Source organism: Zootoca vivipara, chromosome 10, assembly GCF_965207765.1.
Source record: "Zootoca vivipara chromosome 10, rZooViv2.hap1.1, whole genome shotgun sequence".
Classification (NCBI taxonomy): domain Eukaryota; kingdom Metazoa; phylum Chordata; class Lepidosauria; order Squamata; family Lacertidae; genus Zootoca; species Zootoca vivipara.
In genome coordinates, this window is record NC_142593.1 from 20,649,090 (window position 1) to 20,669,609 (window position 20,520).

A 20,520-nucleotide genomic window follows, 5' to 3' on the forward strand; every position below is an offset into this window, starting at 1 on the left:
CCTATGGGAAACCGCTTTTCGACTTACGAACTTTTTGACCTACAAATGTGCATTCGGAACGAATTAAGTTCGTAAGTCCAGGGACCACTGTATAGATGAAGGTTCTGGACCGAATTTTGAACCTTTAGGTGTTTTGATTGTCCCCAGACCTCGTTGCCACCAAGATGCTGATTTTTAAAAATATATTTTATGTGGTTCACAGCACGAGTAGCTTCCAGACTTTTGATAATATGCTAAGAGAGAGAGAGAGAAAGAGAGAGAGACTAGTTTTCTGGAAGAATTTCTGAAGCAATTGTATAAGAAGCTAGGAAATCACTGCATGTACCCTGTGTTTCCCGAATGGCTGGATTTAAAAACAATTCTGTTTTCCTGGCAGCAATAACCTGCTTCCAACTTCAGGCTCAGTACCCAGAACACATAATGCAAGTCACAGTGTGCAGCTGAGAAAGCAGCCCTTGATTCCTTTCAAGCAGATATGCAGCTGATTGTACGCAGAAGTTGTGATCTGGCACTTCTGATGTGTGCACAGAACTTCACATGTAAAGGGGCCATGTGATATAGCCCTCTTCTATATCAACTCATATTGCATGCAGTGGGCAATCTCCATGCAAGTCCAGAGCATTCCTCTTCACAGAAGAAAAAGAACTAGCCCCACCTGCGAACTGCTTTGGATTGTGCTGTGCTTTTCTAGCTAAACACTTCGAATTCTTCCTTTTGCCAGACAGGCAAACACTTTCCAAGAACAACATCTTGGAATCAGTTCGTGTGCTTGGGCACAATGATTCCATGTGCAAAACAAATATTTTTCATGTAAGATCTATCCATTTATAAATGGGTTGAAATATCATGGCAGCTTTCAAAAGTCATATAGGAAACTTTCACTGCAAAAAACTAACTCAGCATTCTGTTCTGTCGTTATCAGAGTTGTTTTAATTTACCAAGTCTCATAGAAATATTATTTAATTACCTTTCTAACTACAATAGAACAGAAGACACAAAACATGTGCATCCTCTTGGTTTCCGTAGTTTAACCGATTCTTGTTTCTCTGCAAGATAATACTATTTCAAAGGCAAAGAAAAAAGAATGCAAGAAATAACTAACGTATTGGGGTATTGGCTGTGTTCCTGAAAAGCAACAGAGACTGCAGTGCTACACTGACTTACCTGTGAGTAAGCTCCACTGAACTCTGTGGGGCATACATACTTCTGAGTATAGGATTGCACTAAAAGTTAATTGTTGCATGCTAATTTCTTTGTATCATTTTTATCTATATGTTAAGAAATTCAGGTGCTACAAAATATATTGCAAATGCTATCCATTCTGCTTATTTTTCAACTCGCATAGGTTACACCTGGCAGAGTGCCTGAACAGAACATTTTCTTTCTTTTTTGCAGTGACAGCGTCCTATCCTAACCTTAACCTCTTCTTTACTGGCACACTTATATAGATCAAGTCTACACTGACGGATTAAACAAAATGAAAACAACAACTGGCTACACAATTCTCATGTATCTCTAATCATGCAAGCATTTCTATTGCTGCTCATGGCAAGTACCTTGATTGGTATCCTAAAGCAAAAGTATCATGTTGTTGAATATTGTTCTTGCAGGACATTAATTGCAGAATCCCTCTCTGTATAAACAGGTGCACAGTTTCATAGTCATGACTAATTCCAATTGTACCTTAACAATGGCACACATACCTGCTCTGTTTGAGTACTATCCTTAACACTGTTTTGTAAAAATAATACTAGATAGTAATGTGACAGAAGTCTAAAGATATTCTAGTTATCATCAAAATACTGTACAGAAATGGTTACTTATAGAGGTAAGGCATTCTTAAGGAACATAGTTTCATAGCCATTCAAATAAATCTTTCACAGGATTCAGTGGAATGTTTTTGTTTTTTGCATATAAATATTTAAGTTCTCAGTTGTAAACAGTTTGTAAATTATCACGGATGAATGCAAAATATTTCATATGCCATTTAAAAAACACTTGGTGGGTCTTAGCGCCCGTTGATCTACTGGGTGATTATGAGTTTGAAAAGAAGCAGATTGAAGAAATGTCAAGATCTCTAGAAAATCTTGTATAATAAGCCATAATCATCATTCACTTCAGAGGTTATCTATAAACACTCTACATGAGATATACATGTTGGTAATAAGGAGTGTTCCCTGCTCTCCACTTCATTCGTTGGTATTACTGTAAATATCACTTTATCCATGGCATGCCATTAAAAGACTGTGAACTATTTATTTTTATCGGAAGCAGTCACATGCATTTTGAAGTTCAGGTCACCAGCGAGAGCATTTTCCATCCCAAGGCAAAGCCACTCAGAGTAGCCATGCTTTTAATTTGTTTCTGTTATGGTATCTTGGCTAGTGCACGGAATGACAGAACTTGGCTGGAATAAGATACCCCAAGATTTAAGACTCTCCTTCAGTTGCTCCTTCAGTTGCTCCTTCAGTTGCTTCTTCATGAGCGTCCTCTTCATGAGATTCAGTGAAGTTTGCTTCTTCTTCTTCCACTACTACTACTTCTTCTTTTCCCTCCACGGTGTCCTCTATTTCTGGGCGCAGAGACTGCCTTTGGCTGGGCTTATTGCTGTCGTGGGTGCTGTGGCAGCTTGCACTCCCAAGACGAGTTGATGCAACAACAGCTTTCACTGCAGCCTGGGTTTTAATAAAAACAAACAAGAGTGGTTAGACTTCTTGGCACCTATGCTGTGGTTTCGTGGCACCGATCCCATCCGTCTCCACTGTGTACCAACCCAGGCAAGGCTATAATCACTTCCTAGTAGATTCTCTCCTGCATAATGTATGAATTAACTCTATTTAGAGTTGCAGGTGTTCAGACAGAATGTGTCCCCAAACTGAACAATCAGTGTGGTCTAACGAAGGAGAATATTTTGCTAAAAGCCAAAATAATTGAAGTTACCGAGACACCAGCCTGTTTCTGCTAAGACTGGGTGATATGCAGCTGTGCACATACAGAGTAGGTTTTAGGGGAATAAGCATGTTTTATCCACACATTTTTCACCTTTATAGGTATTCTTTAGAGCAGCCCCTCCTTACCTTTTTCTAAGTGTGTCGCTATGAGGGATGGGGAGAAATTCAATTCACTTTACATTTAAAGGGCAAACCTACTTCTCACTCTCCAAAGCAATACACAAACCAAAAGACAGCCACACTTCTCTGAAGTTCTCTGGCCAGGTGATGTGTACAAAAATCCATGCACTTTGGTGACGCATGCATAAAAATACACACATCGGTGAAAATAGCATGCAAGTGTGGTGCTATGTAGAGGAGCCCTTGTGCTGTCTTCCGTTAACAGAGCGAGTTACTTGAATCCATCCAAAAGTAAACAATAACACCCCACCCTCCTGAAATGTACCTTAAGTTTACGTCGAGCATTGAATTCTTGGAGTTTCTTTTGGGCTGTATCCATATGAGCGAAATTGGCTGCCTTGCCTGTGACCCAAGGGTGTTGTAAGGCTTGAAATGTGGTGAGACGTTTCTTGGGGTCAAGCACAATTAACTTCTTAACCTGCATAACAAGATGATTTAAAAGTAAGGGGAAAAATGCATTCCTCAGAAACCTCGTAGGCTCCAACCTAAGGATATATGCACCCAGGAGAGGCTGCTGCAGAATTTCATATGCTAGCAACTTGCTACCCGACCAATATACACTTCAAGCATCAAACAACTGTTTAGAAGCAACGTTAGAGTAAACCTGATCTGAGTGCTCTGCACATATTATTTATTATTATTTACTGCATTTATATCCCACCTTTTTCTCCAAGGAACTCAGGGTGGTGTATATATTCTTCTGCTCCTCTTTCAAACCCCACAACAACCCTATGAGGTAGGTTAGGCTGAGAGGCAGTGACTGGCCCAAAGTCACCCAAAGTAGCTGAGTGGGGCTTTGAACCCTGGTCTTCCAGGTCCTAGTCCAACACTCTAACCACTGGGTAGAAACATCCAGTGAATGCATGGATAGAAACTCTCAAAGCACATTATTCCTCCCCCTCAAAAAAGGAGATGGAAAGGAGTCGGCCAAGCTTGTGCTTCAAGCATCCAAAGTCTGTTGTCAGCTGAATCAGCATATGAACTAAGTTCATGCTAAAAGTGCATCTGAACAATATCAAGATTCAAAACTTTCAGGCTATAATTTTACTGGGTGAAATCCAATGTCACACAATCAGATTTCTGCTGATGCAATGAGACTTCTCCTTGCTCTTCTGCCTCCTGCAGCCCCATGAATCCCACCTCCGAATCTGTTCCATAGGGTCCACCAACCCTCCACAGATCTTGCAGAGGTAAGGATAGGAAGTAGAGGTGCCATTGCATTGGTGGAAGTCTATTTTGCTCATGTACAGACACTGGGGATAGAACCTATAATGAAGGATATAACCTATAATAAAGTAGATTCCACATGTATAGTACAATGCTGATTACTGTATCCTGATAAAATTATGCTGATGGTAAATGGCAGAATTAGCTGAACATACCAAATCCTTGGCATTTAGAGACACATCATCCCACCAGGGGGAAACAAAATCATATTCACAATTCAGGATCCTTTTGAACATGTACTGGTCTCCTCTTTCGTCGTAGAACGGCTCAAAACCACAGAGCCTAGAGACAAGCAATAAACAAACTTGTTACATCATTATCGGTGAGATAGCACAACCACGTAGATCAGCTTTCGCTTCCTTGACACAAAGCACATGTTATGTCTGCAAAATACGCAGGAATGTGTAACCTCTGTAGTAATCTACCTTGCCCTGCATGTGCCCACTTGACCGCTTCAATCAGCGAAATTGGTACTGCTACACATCATGCCACATAATATCTGTTCAGCGTTTGTAAGAACTCAGTCGTTTGGTGTGGCAGCATCTACACTTTGGAACTCCCCGCCTATTGAGATCAAGCAAGCAGCTTTGCTGTGCTCTTGTTGGCGCCTGCTATAAACATCCCTGTTTAGACAAGCCCACCCAGATGCTTAGGAATTTGAGGTAATTTTAAACTGTTTTAACTTTTGTATGTTTTAAAGTAGGCTTGTAAATTTCTCTTGATTTTACGGTTTTATGCTTTGTAAACTGCTTCTGAGGGTTTGTTTGTTTTTACACTCAAGCGGTGTATTAATTTTAAGAAATAAATAATATTGGACATGGAATTCATATCATGTTTAAAAGTCTTCAGTACTAAGAGTCAAATGCAAGTGTGTCAGTAAGGAACATCAGATAGAATGGCCCTTCTCAGACTGTAGGGGCTGTAGTCACATGTTCATCTCCCCATTAAATTTCCCCATGCCTAAAAGAATAAAGGAATAAGTCCTAGACCAGCTTCTTCCTGCTACAGCAGCTTTTCACATATGTTCTTATATGCTACTCTGTTCAGCCAGTGGCTCACAGGATCAGGCCATAAGAGATTAACAGAGCACGTAGGATTTTGCAATAGGTATGAAGAATTTTTAATCTATTTATTTTTTTTCACACAACATTTGGGAGGATTAAAAATTATCTAGGCAATTTGAAACCTAAGCATATCTCATACTGGGCTGTAGGTGGAAGCAAAGTAGCATTGGAAATACATTCTGTTCTGGGGCTGACACAGCAGAATACCTGGTAGGTATCAAGGCTGCCATCTATTGGTTTCTATGAAAAGAAAAGGATGTGGCAACACTTGGGTCTAAATAGTTCAGTAGAAGAGTGGGACATACAGTAAATAGTCTTAATAGATAGATAAATAGTTGGATAGACCTGGAGGGCAACAGTTTCCCCATTGCTGTTCTAATGGCACATCTAGGTTTACAAAATTGCAGCCACAAACACTAAAAGAAGGAGCACAATTGCTGCAATAGGGGCTGCCTTCTCTGTAGATAACAATTGGCTCTATCCAGCGTTAGAAAAAGAGGTGCCGGAACTCACCATGAACACCTCCCCCGTTCTCTTAGAATGGCAATGGCATTGAAACTGAGTTCCGTCAAGTTCCGGCTGGAAAAAAAGCCCTGGTTCTATCATAGTGAACCAGGCAGAAGGCCTTCCCGGCAGTGGCACCCTCCCTGTGAAACACCCTCTCATCATCAGATGTCAGGGAGATAAAGAATTACACAACTTTTAGAAAACATCTGAAGGTTCAGGGAAGTTTTTAATGCCTGACATTTTATTATTTTTTAATATTTTTCCTGGAAAGCCATCCAGAGTGGCTGGGGGAAGCCAGCCAGATGGGCAGGGTATAAGCAATACAATTATTATTATTATTATTATTATTATTATTATTATTATTATTATTATTAGATTTAACAAAAGCAGCCACAATACAAGTATCATCTCCACTACAATTAAAGACCCAATGCAAAAAGGGGTTTACAAAAAAAATTGTTTAAGCCAGGGGTTCCCAACAAAATTTTCTCGAGGACCCCTCATCGAGCCGCTATTGTGACAAGGACCCCCATTAATTCCTAATCCTAAAATTAAAAAGTGAGAGCCAAATTAAGAGTCTTTTTATATTTTATATTTATACGTTTTTTACAGTTACAACAGAGTACTCCATCAGTATACAGTTAGTTTTAATTTTCAGTTCTTAATGAGATGAGTTAAATCTGTCCTTTGAGTCCATTATTTCTGAAATATTAGGTTCCAAACTTGAAACTTTCACTCTGAAATCCGACCGCATGTTGAGCCGATTCCTATACAGTATTTGTTTTTCATGAAACACATGGAAGAAAATGCTTGCTCACACCGATATGTGGTTGCAAATGGAAGGATCTTTTTCATTGCCTTATCTCCAAGTTTCTTGTAGTCCTTGCGGCATACAGCAGAACTACTGCCTTTATCTAATTCTAGTTTTGCGCTAGACTCTGCTCATGCAGGAAGCGGCCAAAACAAAAAATCTGTTATCATACGAAATATATTTAATATATTTTTTATTCTAATAGGATCTTGAGGACCCCTCTGGCATAGCTCGTGGACCCCTGGGGGTCCCCGGACCACCTGTTGGGAACCACTGGTTTAAGCTATCTTGGAGAACAGCCCCCCTCTCACCCTGGTAACCTAAACTCCTAGCTCTTTCTGAGGGGGCATTCCTTTCAATAGGTTCCCTATTCTCCCGGGAGAGCGCTGGGAACTTCTCAACTTCTCCCACAAACATGAGGCAAATTGGATGACACCCTCGCCCTGCTTCCAACCCAAGGGGGTGACAATCTTTGATACTACACCTTCACGGCTGCCTGTATTGGCTAAAGGGCAATGTTGATACCAGAGCAGAGTAACATAAGGGTGGACAAGGGTGGTGTGTACTGCAATCGTACCCATGTTAATTTGGAAGTAAGTTTTTACTGTGTTTAATAAGGCTTCCTCCTGTGTAAAGTGCATAAACTGCAGCCAAAAATAAATTCCAATTCACTCATGATCAGTGTGAGGGAAGCCACTGATTCCAGTTAAAGATCAGTGGCTATTCCAGTTAAACATAACGGCCATCCATGAAAACAAAAAGAGAGCAATTAGAAGGAGAAGCATGCCAAAATGAGGGGCAGTACAATTTTTTAAATGTACGGTTTGAACCATCTTCCAAACACATTTCAGAACACAAAATCTGGTGACTAGAAAACAAACTAGTTCAGTAAGGCGAAAGATTGATATGCTCTGAAGAAAAACCAAGAAAACTAATAAATGAATCACATTTGCTTATATAGGGTAATTTTTAGCCAAACTCACAGGATGTAAGTGATTATTCCCAAGGACCACATGTCCACTTCTGGGCCATAGGCGCAGCCTCGCAGTATTTCGGGTGCTGCAGATTATAAAAACCTTGTCAATAAAACAAAAAATTAATGTAGAAAGAAATAATAGTGAAAAAGAGCAGTGGCCAGCATGGATGGGCCCAATGCAGAGGCAGTGGTAAGAAAAAGCAAAATTCTAGAAACCTAGAATTCCTATGTGAGAGAGAGAAAAAGAAAGAAAATAAATAAACCCGCTTAAGCTCAGCAAAGGTAAACCAATTTCTTTACTGAAATATGCGCATTAATTGTGCATTCATATGTTCTAGGAGAATGTGTTTCAGGAAAGAGATATAGTGAAGCTATTCAAAATGAATATTATTAAACCATTATTCTTAGGTAATATTATTATCATATGAAGTGAAGCCTCTCCAGAAGCACAAAAGAAAGCACAGCCCCCTCTCAAGCAATTGTCTCCTGCACTTCAATTGCTTGATGATGCTGGCTTATATTGTGGGACCTTTTGTTACAACCCTTAATTTTTTTAAAAATGAATTCTGGACCATGAAATCTGACTCTGCAGCTGTGTAGTGTATATACTTTATCTTTAAAGCACATTCGAAGCACATCTTTTCCCTCAAAGAATTCTAGGTTCTGTTGCTTGGTAAAGGTTGCTGAGAATTATAACTCTTTGTAATTACAATGTCCTGTTCAATTGTCTAGTCCCATGTTTGGCAAAAGGGAAAGAGCGAAAAGCATTTCGTTCCAGACTCCAATGGAATGTCCTCCAAACAGGTTAAATTTATTTTAGTCAAGGGATAAAAAGGTAAAGGGACCCCTGACCATTAGGTCCAGTCATGACCGACTCTGGGGTTGCGCGCTCATCTCGCATCCCTTTAAAAAAAAAAACTACCAGCAGCCCCTTTTCCTTTTCCCTTCATTCAGGATGCAGTCCTACACACTCTTGCTGATAAGTAAGTGCCAGAAAGCTCAATGGGGTTTAGTTTTGAGTAGGGATGCATAGGATTCCACGGTTAATTATTCATACTTTAAATTTCCTTTCAGATTTGAAAAGTGAGTTTGTATTCCTTGCATGTCTTAATCAGTGCATTATCTGAGATGTCAGACCGTAGCTCATTATACATAATGTGCTCAAAAAGTGATAATCTATTATTTCCATTTTGTGGTTGACTTGCCTTGCTACCCTCAGGCAATGCATGACTATTCTCAGAAGTTAATTATTCATGGACAAGTAACACCACCATTTCTCATTGCATGTGGTTGTTTCAAATTTCCCCATTTGGAATCCTGCTTTTGTCTGGACATTATTTTGCTGCGTTTCTAATTTCTGAATCCCCTGCCCTTTATTTACATCTATTATTAAAAGCCCAAGGCTGGTGGTGCGTCGAAACATACAGATTTATTTCTTCCTACCAAAATGCAACATAATCTAATACTGACTCTTGCTAATGTTTTAAACATTTACAGGGCAGTCTTAAGATTGGGAAGGGAAGGGGATGACTCCATGGTGGAAAAACCACCACTTCCTAAGCTGGCAGTAGCCAGGGCAGAAAGTAAGTGTGGATGGATTTTCTGGAGAAAATCCCCCCCAATTTGGCTTTTTAAATTCTTCTTCTCACTGACACCGATGGCAGGGGAAATAACTAGCTCCATGGCTGGTGTACATCTCCCAGCTTTTCTGGGATGTCAAAGGAACAAAGAGACTTTGGATCCTGTGGGTTCAAAGCTCTTCTGATGCCCTTCCAGAACATTCCGTTTTGGGGCCGCTACCTACATAACACTGCCACTGCCTCTGCCACTGCTAGAGCGATGGCAGGGGAGCTTTCCAGTGCCCTACCTGGAGGGCCTCCACCCAGGGCTCAAGACATTTTGCTGCCTGAGACAGAGCAGCAAACAGCATCCCTTCAGTCACTACTTAAAAGCCAGTCAAGATATTTTGGCATCTTGAGGCAGAAAATACCACAGGGCAGAGGCGCTGAGTTCTGCTTGACATATGGAGGTCTTGTAACGTGGCAGGGAGGCCTGGCAGGGCCCAGCCCCTCAAGATTAGGGGGGGGGGCTCAGCCCCATCCCCATACACTTTGTGGGAACTCAGCTGTCCTCAGCCTTATACAGTTGGCACATATGCCACATGCACCTCTTAATCTCATTTGCAGAAAAAAAAACCACAGCAATAAGAAATGAATCAACTAGTCATTTCTTGATACTCAGAACCAGCTGCCTGACTTGGCTGCCTCACCCTGCCTGATAGTAAGGCCACGGCTTCCAGTGGCCTTCAGTTGGGACTTTAGGAATGCTCACCTAACGTTACCTCAAACAGAAATACCATTAATTTTCCTAAAATGCCTTGTCCTTTGTACTTAACGCCACCTTCTACACTTTACTATTTTTGCATTTAACACCCTTAAATGTGTCTTTAACACTGTTCATTCCATGTTAGTAATATTCATTTTGTGATTTATGTTGACAGACGTCAGGATAAAGAAAATGCAGTAAAGAATAGTAATATTCTTGTGTATCAGTCATAAATGACGCCCCACATGGAGGGACATATCCAAAACCCTTTACAGACCCCCCCCCCAAAAAAATTAACTGTGGATTTTTAAAGTGAAGCTACAAGTTATTTCAGTGGGTCTAATCTGAATAAAACTTAGGTGACTACCACCCTAAGCATTTAAGGTAACTGAATACAAATAAATAGATAGATAAAGGAACATACCACAGTACCCTGGAGTCCCACAGACTGTTTTCATGGTCACTTGATCTGCAACAATCTTGGAAAGTCCAAAATCAGCTGTTACATATAAACCAGAAAGGATTCATTATTTGTTATTATCATTGTTTTATATTTCTTGCACGATACCATGGAAAGAAATGAACATAATATTTTGTCATTTGGAAATGTTATAACAATCAAACACTAATCAAATTACTCCTCGTATAAGGTACAGGAGTGAAACTTTCTGGTGGATGAATACATCCAATCCTAAATTCATTGAATCCAAAGTTGTCAGTGTATGAGTGGGAAACACTTCTGCTCAAGTGAGAGGGGCTTCCTTGGTTTGTGTTGATTTTCTTCTCCATGTACATATCACCAGAGCAAATTCCATGACATCCCACTCAGCAGAGAAGAACCAGTAGACACCTTCTGGTGCCTCAGTGAAGAGGCTTAGAAGGTAAAAACCTTCTCTCTTTCCTCCAAAGAGATTCCCCCACCCAGGGCCGGATTTAGGTTTGATGAGGCCCTAAGCTACTGGAGGTAATGGGGCCCTTTGTATGTCCAGCTGTCCTTTGTCAACAACAAATTGTCGTTTTTTGTGTTGAATATATGCTATATGGTAATTTATGGACCTAATGGGTATCTAAAGCCATTTTATTTGTTTTTTATCTTATATTTTGGAAATGTACCGGTACATCCAGTCCCCCCCCTTTTGTGGAGAGAGAATTGCTAATTGTATTATTGAGCTAAATCTGATTATATAGTTGCATTGTATAATTCTGATTGTATGGCTTAGCCCCCCCCCCATATCCCTGGGATGCTTTCCTCCTAAAATGCTTCTTAAAATGCTTTCCTCTTTTGCCTCTCTGTGTGCCAAAATGTAATGTAAGTGAGACAGCTTCCTATCAAGGCCGAATAAGCTGGCCTTGTCTGGAACACAGAGAAAGGCTTATCAGCGGATGAGCTTGACGCTGGAAGTTGCTAGCTTGACGCATAAACTAGTCTTACTGAAGGCTTTGTTGAGTCAGCATGTGTTTATGCACAGGACCGGACAAGGATCTTCCTTATATGTACTTGTGACCCCCTTGCGTGCACACATTTACAGAGGAGGGGGGAAGGAGCCCAAGAAGTGTATAAGAAGCTTTGCAAATTTGTGTTTCTTGACTCTTGTCATGAGCTGATCACCAAGAGTCTCTTAAATTTAAGAATTAAAATTCTTTCTCTGGATTCAACCCTCAGTGTCTTGTTGACTGTCTCCGTCCCTGCCTGGACGCACCTTAAGGACCCTTATCAGCTAATAAGGCTACACTTTAATTTTTTTGGGGGGGGGCAGAAAGTGGGGCCCCAAGCTATAGCTTGTTTAGCTTATACATAAATCCGGCACTGCCTCCACCCCAAATCCTATGGCTTCAGGGGGACCACAGGACTGCATCCTCAATTGCTTAGATAATGAACATTATTATTTTTATTTATAATTGAAGGCATCATATGCCCATTGGGGCAATAAAAGGTACCTATTCATTTGTTGATTATTTCTAAAACAGAATGCACAGAGGTATAGGGAAAGGAGGACAAGGGAATCCTGAGAAAATAATGTAGTACAAAATAATGTCTTCGATATGGACAATTGATTGTATAGGAATGGGGATCATTGGAATTCAAAGGGTTGTTTTTTTTTGGTGACTTAAGCTGACGGAATATGTGCAGCTTGCAGACCTAACATATAGAATAAGAGAACAAGAAGAACATACGTTTAGAGAAGTTTGGAAAATATTTATTGAATATATGGGGTGAAATTGTGTACATTTGAAAACGTTGGCAGCATTAAGATAAATTCAACAGTGTAAATAAGTTTTTATGGATGTAATGATGGAATACTGAATGGATTAGTTAATGTAAAATATGCAGGGATTTATGATATGCAAAATGAACCATGAAAAGAGAAGAAGGGGAGTCACTGATATTTTAAGGATGTTTAAATGAGTATTCTAAATTGCAAAACAGAAAAATTAATAAAAATTTCATGAAAAAATAAAAATAAAGGAAACCACTTCCCATTAAAAGGGGGGGGGGAATTCAAAAAAGGGTTTTGGAGGGCATGCAGAGGTCTCTGAAGCACAGGGTGCCCTATTCAAAGCTGTGGAATGTTCTGTGATATGAATGAAATAAAAGCATGAGCATTCCCTTTCCTGAATTGAAATAATGGGGCAGCTGCACTAGATTAGAGCATCCTTTTCCCAGTCTCGGGTCCCCAGCTGCTGTTGGAAAACAGCTCCAATCATTCCTGACCACTGGCCCTTCCGGCTAGGAGTGATGGGAGCTTATCTTGTGAACAGCCCAGAGACCTGTGGGTAAAGGGCAGTATAGGAAAGGCTGCAGTAGAACACCAACACGCAAACCAAAGCTGGTACAGAACAAAAGTATTTACCTATTTTTAAAGATGCATCTGGAGCTGGCGTTGCATACAGTAGATTTTCTGGTTTCAAATCACGGTGAACAATTCCATTGGCATGTAGATACTTGGAAGGAATAAGTGGAAAAACACAATTTTAAACTTGCATTTGCAACAAGTATTTCTCCCCCACCCTCCATAACACTGTGCATTTAGAGTACTACAATTCCAAGAGCAAACGAACCAATTATCTGAAAAAGAAGAATCTATCTCAAGACATTTGAATGCAAATTGTAACCTCAAGAGGAAATGGAAAATAATCACTTTTTATACAGTAAAAATATATCAGGTGGGGTTTCTTTTTAGTTCTTTTAGAAATTACAATGGTAGCCATAGTTTTCTGTGTCTGCACAAGATGTAGCTACATTAGTGGCCAACATTGTGGGAACCTTTTGGGGAAAGTGTTTTTCCAAGGTTTGATGGCTCATAGCACCTGATTGGCTCTCTAAACACTCATGCTCATTGGCTACAATCAGATGAAGGAAAGCTACTGCATACCAACCTAAGCAAGTTGTGCTCCTTTTTTCTGGTTATTCGGCTATAACTTTTGATAGAATAAAGATAATTAAACAAACTTAATTGCATTACATTCTTCATTAAATTATCTTTCCATTGATATATCATTTTATGGTATTACTCCCCAAAAAAGTGGTGTTATGAGCCATCAAACTTCAGAAATACACTTTCCCCAAAAGGTTTCCACAATTTTGGCCGCTAGTGTACATGTCTAGCCTTGGTAATGGACTAGATGAGAGCCAACAAACTGAAGCTCAATCCAGATAAGACTGAAGCAGTGTTAGGAGGTGGTTAGGATGGTTTGTTTGAAACTTCAAATCATGGGTTGTTTCAAGAAATGATAGTTAGGATTAACTGTAGTTCAGGGTTTCACATTAATGCTGAACCATGGTTAGTAAAAACAACAACCAGAAATGAAAAATAGGAGTTGGTGGGAGCAGGGAAGTTTGAAACATGCAAACCTCAGACATGTTGCTGCTTGTTCCTGTTGGTTTATTGACATTTGAACAAGCATGATTGCTCTGTGCAAAAATACAATTAGATTTTCTCGTTTCAGAAGCTCCTGATGATTTACAAGCATTGTTTATTTAAGCTGCAGTCACAAACCCAATTACCTGTTAATAAATTCTAGCAATAACATGGCTGTGTAATAACTGTGTGTTTAATAGGGAGTTTTGATGTAATCGCTTCATGAACTGCAACCAAAATGAATGCAGTAACATTATAAAAAAGAACTTTAAGGAGATACAAGAAAGTAGATCAAAATATATTCTATTATAAAACAACAACACATATTTTAGTGTAATTATATTATTACTACAAAGGTCAGGCTTGAGGAGATTTATTATGTTGATCTTGCTTTCTAACTATTCCTCTGTCATCTGCTATGTATTTTGGAAAGTGACTTGTCAATTTGTCCATCCTTCTGTCCTCTGTGGTGTTTCTGAAAGAGCACATTCCCCAATATCAACTATCTCAGACCATTATGATCAGCAGGTGGTGACTCATGACAACAATGCCTTTTCAGTGGCAGATACTGACTGTGGAATGCCTTTCTTTGTGATGTGTGTCTATCTTTCTCATTATTGATTTTTCAGGAAGAACTTCGAAACATTCCTGTTTACTTAGGCATTTGATTACACACTGTTCTTGGCAAAACTCACATCCCTAGCTGAGAAAATGTTTTAACTGTTTTTAGAATGAACTGTTTTCATGTTTTAGATTGTGGGTTTTTTTAGTGCCTTAATTTATTTTACTTATTATTGATGTGCCACCTTGGGCTTCTTCAGGAGGACTGAAGAAATAATTAAAATCAATCTTTCCCCCCTTTTTTAAAAAAATAAATGAATAAATAATAAGTAAAGAAGCTGATTGCACTGTTAACACTCTAAATCACTGACTTTACTCCACTACTCTAAAAACATTTAAGCATGGCAGATTTGTTTAATCTAGTATTCCATGAATGGTACCTTTCCATGTTAGTTAACTGCATTAAATTAAAAACAAAACAACAACTAGTTTATTCTGTAATGAACTTTTTAAAATGTGTGCATACCATACATATGAATGACTGAAATAAAGCAAAATCTTCAGCTGGAAAAGAAATCAATTTATCAGACTTACATCAAGTGCTACATATATTACTTGGAATTAAGTCGCACACATTTTCAACACAGGTTACACTGAAGTAATACAATGCAAGTTAAGAATTGCTTCTGTTATGAAAAGGAGGTCAAAAAACCCCAGAAGCTACAGGTTTAGTCTCTCTGTAATAGATGTAACCTGCTTCGGAAGGGGAGGGGGGAGTGGAATCTAAAATGACACATGAATAAAACGATGTGTTTTCTGCTAGTGAATGCTAGGTGATTTCTGACTGCTTCTGAATGCAAGGGAATAATTCACATCACACCAAGTGTTAGCAAATTTGACAGCCTTATTAAAGTCCTCTCTTTTTTTGGATGACTAATGCTACAAGGTTAGAATTTTAAGTAGTTGTGAGCCTAGAATACTAACTGTAAGAAAATGTTGACTTTTTTGGATGTGGATTTCTGCTGGACCTATGAACACGCCACATGACATGTTGATCAAGATAATTTAATAAAACACCTATGTTTATTTATTCAATGCAAGCATATACGTGCATTAATGTTTTTCTCTGTTGAACCTCACAAAGCAGTTCACATTTAAAAGATTTAATAAGCATCAATAAAATGTATATAAAGGGGGGGGAAGCGTGGTATTCAACTGAGCTTTAATCAAAGTACCGTATTTTTCCATGTATAAGGCGCCCCCATATATAAGACATCTCCTACTTTGGGGGATTCCGAATTAAGAAAACATCCCTCAGCACTACCCGTGTATAAGACGAGCCCCAATTTTAAACCTATTTTTTTGGTAAAAAAACAAACAAACCTTAGTCTTATACATGGAAAAGTACGGTAAACCTATTGAAAAAAACAGACCTAACTTAGGCTGTGTACACACTATACCTTTAAAACACATTCAAAGCACATTGTTTCCCTCAAAAAATTCTGGGGACTGTAGCTCAAACCTCACAGAATCACAACTCCCAACAACACTTAACAAACTCCAATGCCCATTATTCTTGTGGGGGAGACAAAAGGAATGAAGGGGGTTAGGCTAGAATCAGTTATGTCCACCTGAAAAGAAGTGGGAAGAGGTAAATATCTGCCTAAAAGAAGTAGGATGCCATTCTATTTCCACCCCATTTTTTAACATAGCTTCTGTTAATACTGTTTCTTTCTTCTTCTGACCTCTCGCTTAGTCTCTGCATTTGGATATGAGGGTGATCTGACTGCGACATCTGTCACCCCATTGATTGCTGGGGTTGATTCAACTGATCTGGCTGGCTAGGCAGGTGTCCCCTCCCTCCCTCACCGGTTCATGTGCGTCCCTCCTGAAGCTGCGCGCTTGGTGGAAGAGTATGGCCATCCCAGATAGGAGGAGTGAACTGTTCTTCGGTCAAGCCTCTGCATTTACTTGAGCTAGTCCTCCTGCCCCTCATTTCTACCCTGGCTTGCTTTTCCTGTTGTCTGATCTTGCTTTCATTTTAACCTACAACATAACACTCTTCTTGACTCTGTCCATTTCCCCTCCACTAAAACCCACTGTGCCCACCATTCATCTCTTTTATCTATAATCTCTATCTTCTGTCACTAAGATGCATCTGAGTTTCCATTGGGCAAATGAATTTTCTTCATGAAACATGACTGGTGTACCCAAAGGAAATTAATGACTTGCTGAGCACTTCGCCACACAAAGTTTTTACTTTTTGCTACTGCAAAGAGCTACTGTACTTTTATAAATCTGTAGAGAGTCCTCTCTGCTTTTGACAGTTGCATCTTCTCTGATTTCTTGATGCATCATGATGGTTGAACTGCAAATGCTTCTTAAGAATGAAAAGTATCATATTTCCATTTCTTGCAGTTTTTCCAGAGGTACTGTCAGGGCAGAATGTTTGGGACTTCATGGCCCTTTATTTCCCTTGTCACTAGCTCAATGTAATCAACTAGCCAAGCAAACTTACCATTTTCCACTTACAAATCACTGCAATACTAATCTGGCAGGGTTGATGTAAAAATATCAGTTTTGCCTCACTTCTACTTCTCTCACGTTAGCGAAAGATTTATTAGAAGGTACAATTTTTTAAAAAAATCTTTATCAATTCACCAATGTTGTTATGCAGCTTTCAAACACTCCATATAGTGCTGCGAGTGAATTAAATCAGATGGGATCCAAAATAAGGATGAAGAAGGCAGACATTATAAAGTCTGCTGCATTCTGACTTTGCTTCCAGGGCAGTCAGAATGGCTGTCTTCATTCTAATATAACATTGGTTATTTGATTTCATGATAGGATTCCATTCATCAAACCATACTTTTGAATTACAAATATATTCCCCTAAGGTAGAAGGCGGATTTGAAATATACATTAGGACAGCATTATTAAATCATTATAATCACAATTAGAGTGCAAGTTACCTAGAAGCAGAAGCTAGCCTTTGAGAAGTTAACAGGGCTAAGGTTAAAATGATATTTTAATTCTGAGATGCCTATTTTCAAGGAAGAATCTTGCAAGAATATTTGAAAAGCAGCAGATTGCTAATTGTGGGAAATGAGTCCACTAATAAATTATGTAAGGAGTACACCTTGTATCGATGGGGAATATGCCTCTGGATGAAAACACGGCTGTTAAAAGTAGTCCTTGTTTTTCAAAACAGAACCTACTATGACTGCGTCATTTCAAAAACAGCAGCTAGAAATCTAATTACTCTGTACTATTAGACACGCAACACACACACACACACACACACACACACACATGTCCTGCTGAGCTGCACTGCATGGCAGCCTGCTGAAAACCAAGGATTATATTCAAGTAAGTTTTACTGAGAGTAGACCCAACAAAGTTAAGTCCATCATTTCAGTGGGTCTACTCTCAGTAAAACTTACTTGAATATCACCCTAAATGAAGGGAGAATATGCAGTATATTCTTATGAGTTTATGGGCGCTAGATATTTGTAAATTCCTGGAAGCAGTAAGTGCTAGAATTTCATCAAGGTTCTGTGTGTTAAAACTCTAGGTGTCAGACCTGTGTATATTAAGCCAGACCTGTGTGTATTAGGCTGTGTGCTGGACATTTCTAATCCTATAATTAAGCCAAGTGTTAAAAGCTAATTAAAGTAGGCTAAGCTTCTTGTGTTGAGGTGATAGCCCAGGGATGGGCTATTAACAACAAATGATCAAGGAACTCTGTTCCCACATGGATGAAATATAACCCACATGCATCTCAATGGAGTTTTACAATACCATAAATGTCTAGTTGTCAAAGACAAGTATTGGGCATCAGTTACATTTTTTAACAGATTGTTTAGAGCTGCTATACGTCTGGATTTTCCCAGATATTACTGGGATTTCAAAGATGGAATTGATGTCCATGGAGAATTTCTGAAAGGCAGCACTTTGCCCTGGATCTTAGGCAAGTTAAGCGAGAAATTGGTTTTTTTGGTATTTTTGTAAAAAAAAAAAAAAAACCTTTGGGGTTGGTCTTAAAAAAAGATGAACAACTTGGGGATTTTACTTAAAAAGCTCAAAGGTTTTGGTGGTTTCCTTTTAAAAAAAAAAAACCTCAACAGGATATCAGTGCAACCTCCTGGTTTTTACTTTTTGAAATATGGCAGTCCTAAGACTGTTTATTTAACATATTTGATGAGCTACTGTAGGTCTTGTCCTATGAAACTACAAGAGGTAAAACCCAACCTGAATCAATGGTAGGAATAAAGAGCTGGATTCAGGGAACATCATTTATATTTCAGAATTTGTGTTCTAGACCACTGCAACTTTGCTCTGCTGCTGAATCAGAACGTTACGGCTACAGTCAGCTGTCCTCTTCACTCCTGTTTACAAATTTCACCTCTACATATTCCAACGCTTGTGATACCCTGTTTCTCATATTTTAAGGCATCCCCATAAAATAAGCCATAGCAGGATTTTTAAGCATTCAAGGAATATAAGCCATACCCCGAAAATAAGACATAGTGATAGGAGCAGCAGCAATGCCGGCCGCGGCAGGAGGAGGAGGAAAAAAATAAGACATCCCTTGAAAATAAGCATAGTGTGTTTTTTTGAGGAAAAAATAAATATAAGACGTGTCTTATAATATGAGAAACACGGTACAAGTCACTTTCTCATGGCAAAATATCCAGGCCTGGACATGTAAAATTAGTGTGAGTGCTGTCTTACACGGACTGCTGCACAGTTGCACTCCTCATTTGTCATTCATGCACAGAAGCAAGTGAGAGGAAGAGCTTCACTGGGAATTTAAAATGACCGTAGGCAAATAGTCCTGAAACCTAATCTGACAGGATTGGGTTGTCCAAACAGCTTCCATTCTGCTTCTTCCTCTGCAGGAGTCAAGCATCCTTTAAGATTATTATTTTTTTTTAAATTTTAAAATACCTTTATTTCGAATAAGGATTTAAAAGTTATTTACACCAGATCTTTCCAGATGTAAACAAACAAATAAAATATATGACAAAATACATCCAACCAAACCAAATTCTCAACACTAAAATTATACATACCGAAACCATATCTCTGAATGTATTCCATTTCCACAAATAAACCAAACTTCCAACCCTTCACCAGTATATCTAATTTTGTTGTTGTTATTGATATTATTACCCACAGGTTGGTTTATATCAGCTTTAACCACAAATTCTTCCTCACTTTTCTTAGTTTCCCTTTTTATATTTTACAGATATCGCTCAAGTTCTGCCAATAGAATATTGTTATTGCTATATGTTTTTAAATACTCTCTAAAAACTTTCCATTCTTTGGATATCTTTTGATATTCTATATCCCGCACCCAGCCTGTTAATTTCGCTAGCTGTAAATATTCAATCAACAAAGTTTGCCATTCTGTTATAGTAGGGGGTAGTTTATCCTTCCATTTCCTTGCAATCAGAATTCTAGCGGCGGTCAAGCTATACATCATAAGTTTTCTATCTTCCTTTTTAAAGTTGTCGGGCAAAATGCCTAAGAGGAAGATTACGGGTTGTTTTTTAACTGTTGTTTTGAATAGTTTTTTGATTTCATTATAGATCTTATCCCAATAGTCTTTAATTATATCGCACGTCCACCACATGTGGAAGTACGATCCAGGTTCTTTCCCGCATCTCCAACATTCAGGACTTCTCCCTTTATACATCTTTGCTAACTTCTGTGGGTAGAGGTGCCACCTATATAGCATTTTCATGCTATGTTCTCTCAGTGAATAGCACGCTGTGAATTTCAGATCTTTGGTCCACAAACGTTGCCATTGCTCTGTTGTTATATTATGTCCACAGTCCTGCGCCCATTTAATCATGACCGTTTTGGTTAGCTCTTCTTTAGTTTCCCACTCTAGTAGGAGGTCATATATCCCTGAGATATTTTTCTTTTTCTTTATTAATAGTTCTTTTTCAAATCTTGATGTTTCCCTAGCCAATCCATTGCTGATATCTACAGCTAATTTTTGGCGCAGCTGAAAGTATTGGAGCCAGTCCGTCATCCTTCCTTTAATGTC

General features: G+C 39.0%; 1 protein-coding gene across 2 annotated transcripts in view; it reads right to left on the reverse strand.

The window, feature by feature from the left end:
* Positions 1-20,520, reverse strand: part of CAMK4 (calcium/calmodulin dependent protein kinase IV) — an 84,429-nt gene continuing 63,909 nt past the window's right edge. The window contains exons 6-11 of one of the 2 annotated variants that reach the window (XM_035100264.3): positions 12,894-12,984; positions 10,466-10,540; positions 7,724-7,799; positions 4,514-4,640; positions 3,397-3,549; positions 1-2,675 (exon numbers count right to left, since the gene is read on the reverse strand). In XM_035100264.3, coding sequence (XP_034956155.1) covers positions 2,430-2,675; positions 3,397-3,549; positions 4,514-4,640; positions 7,724-7,799; positions 10,466-10,540; positions 12,894-12,984 — 768 coding nt within the window. In that variant the 3' untranslated portion in view covers positions 1-2,429. The remainder of the gene's footprint in view (positions 2,676-3,396; positions 3,550-4,513; positions 4,641-7,723; positions 7,800-10,465; positions 10,541-12,893; positions 12,985-20,520) is intronic. The other variant, XM_088653111.1, reaches the window with a different exon arrangement.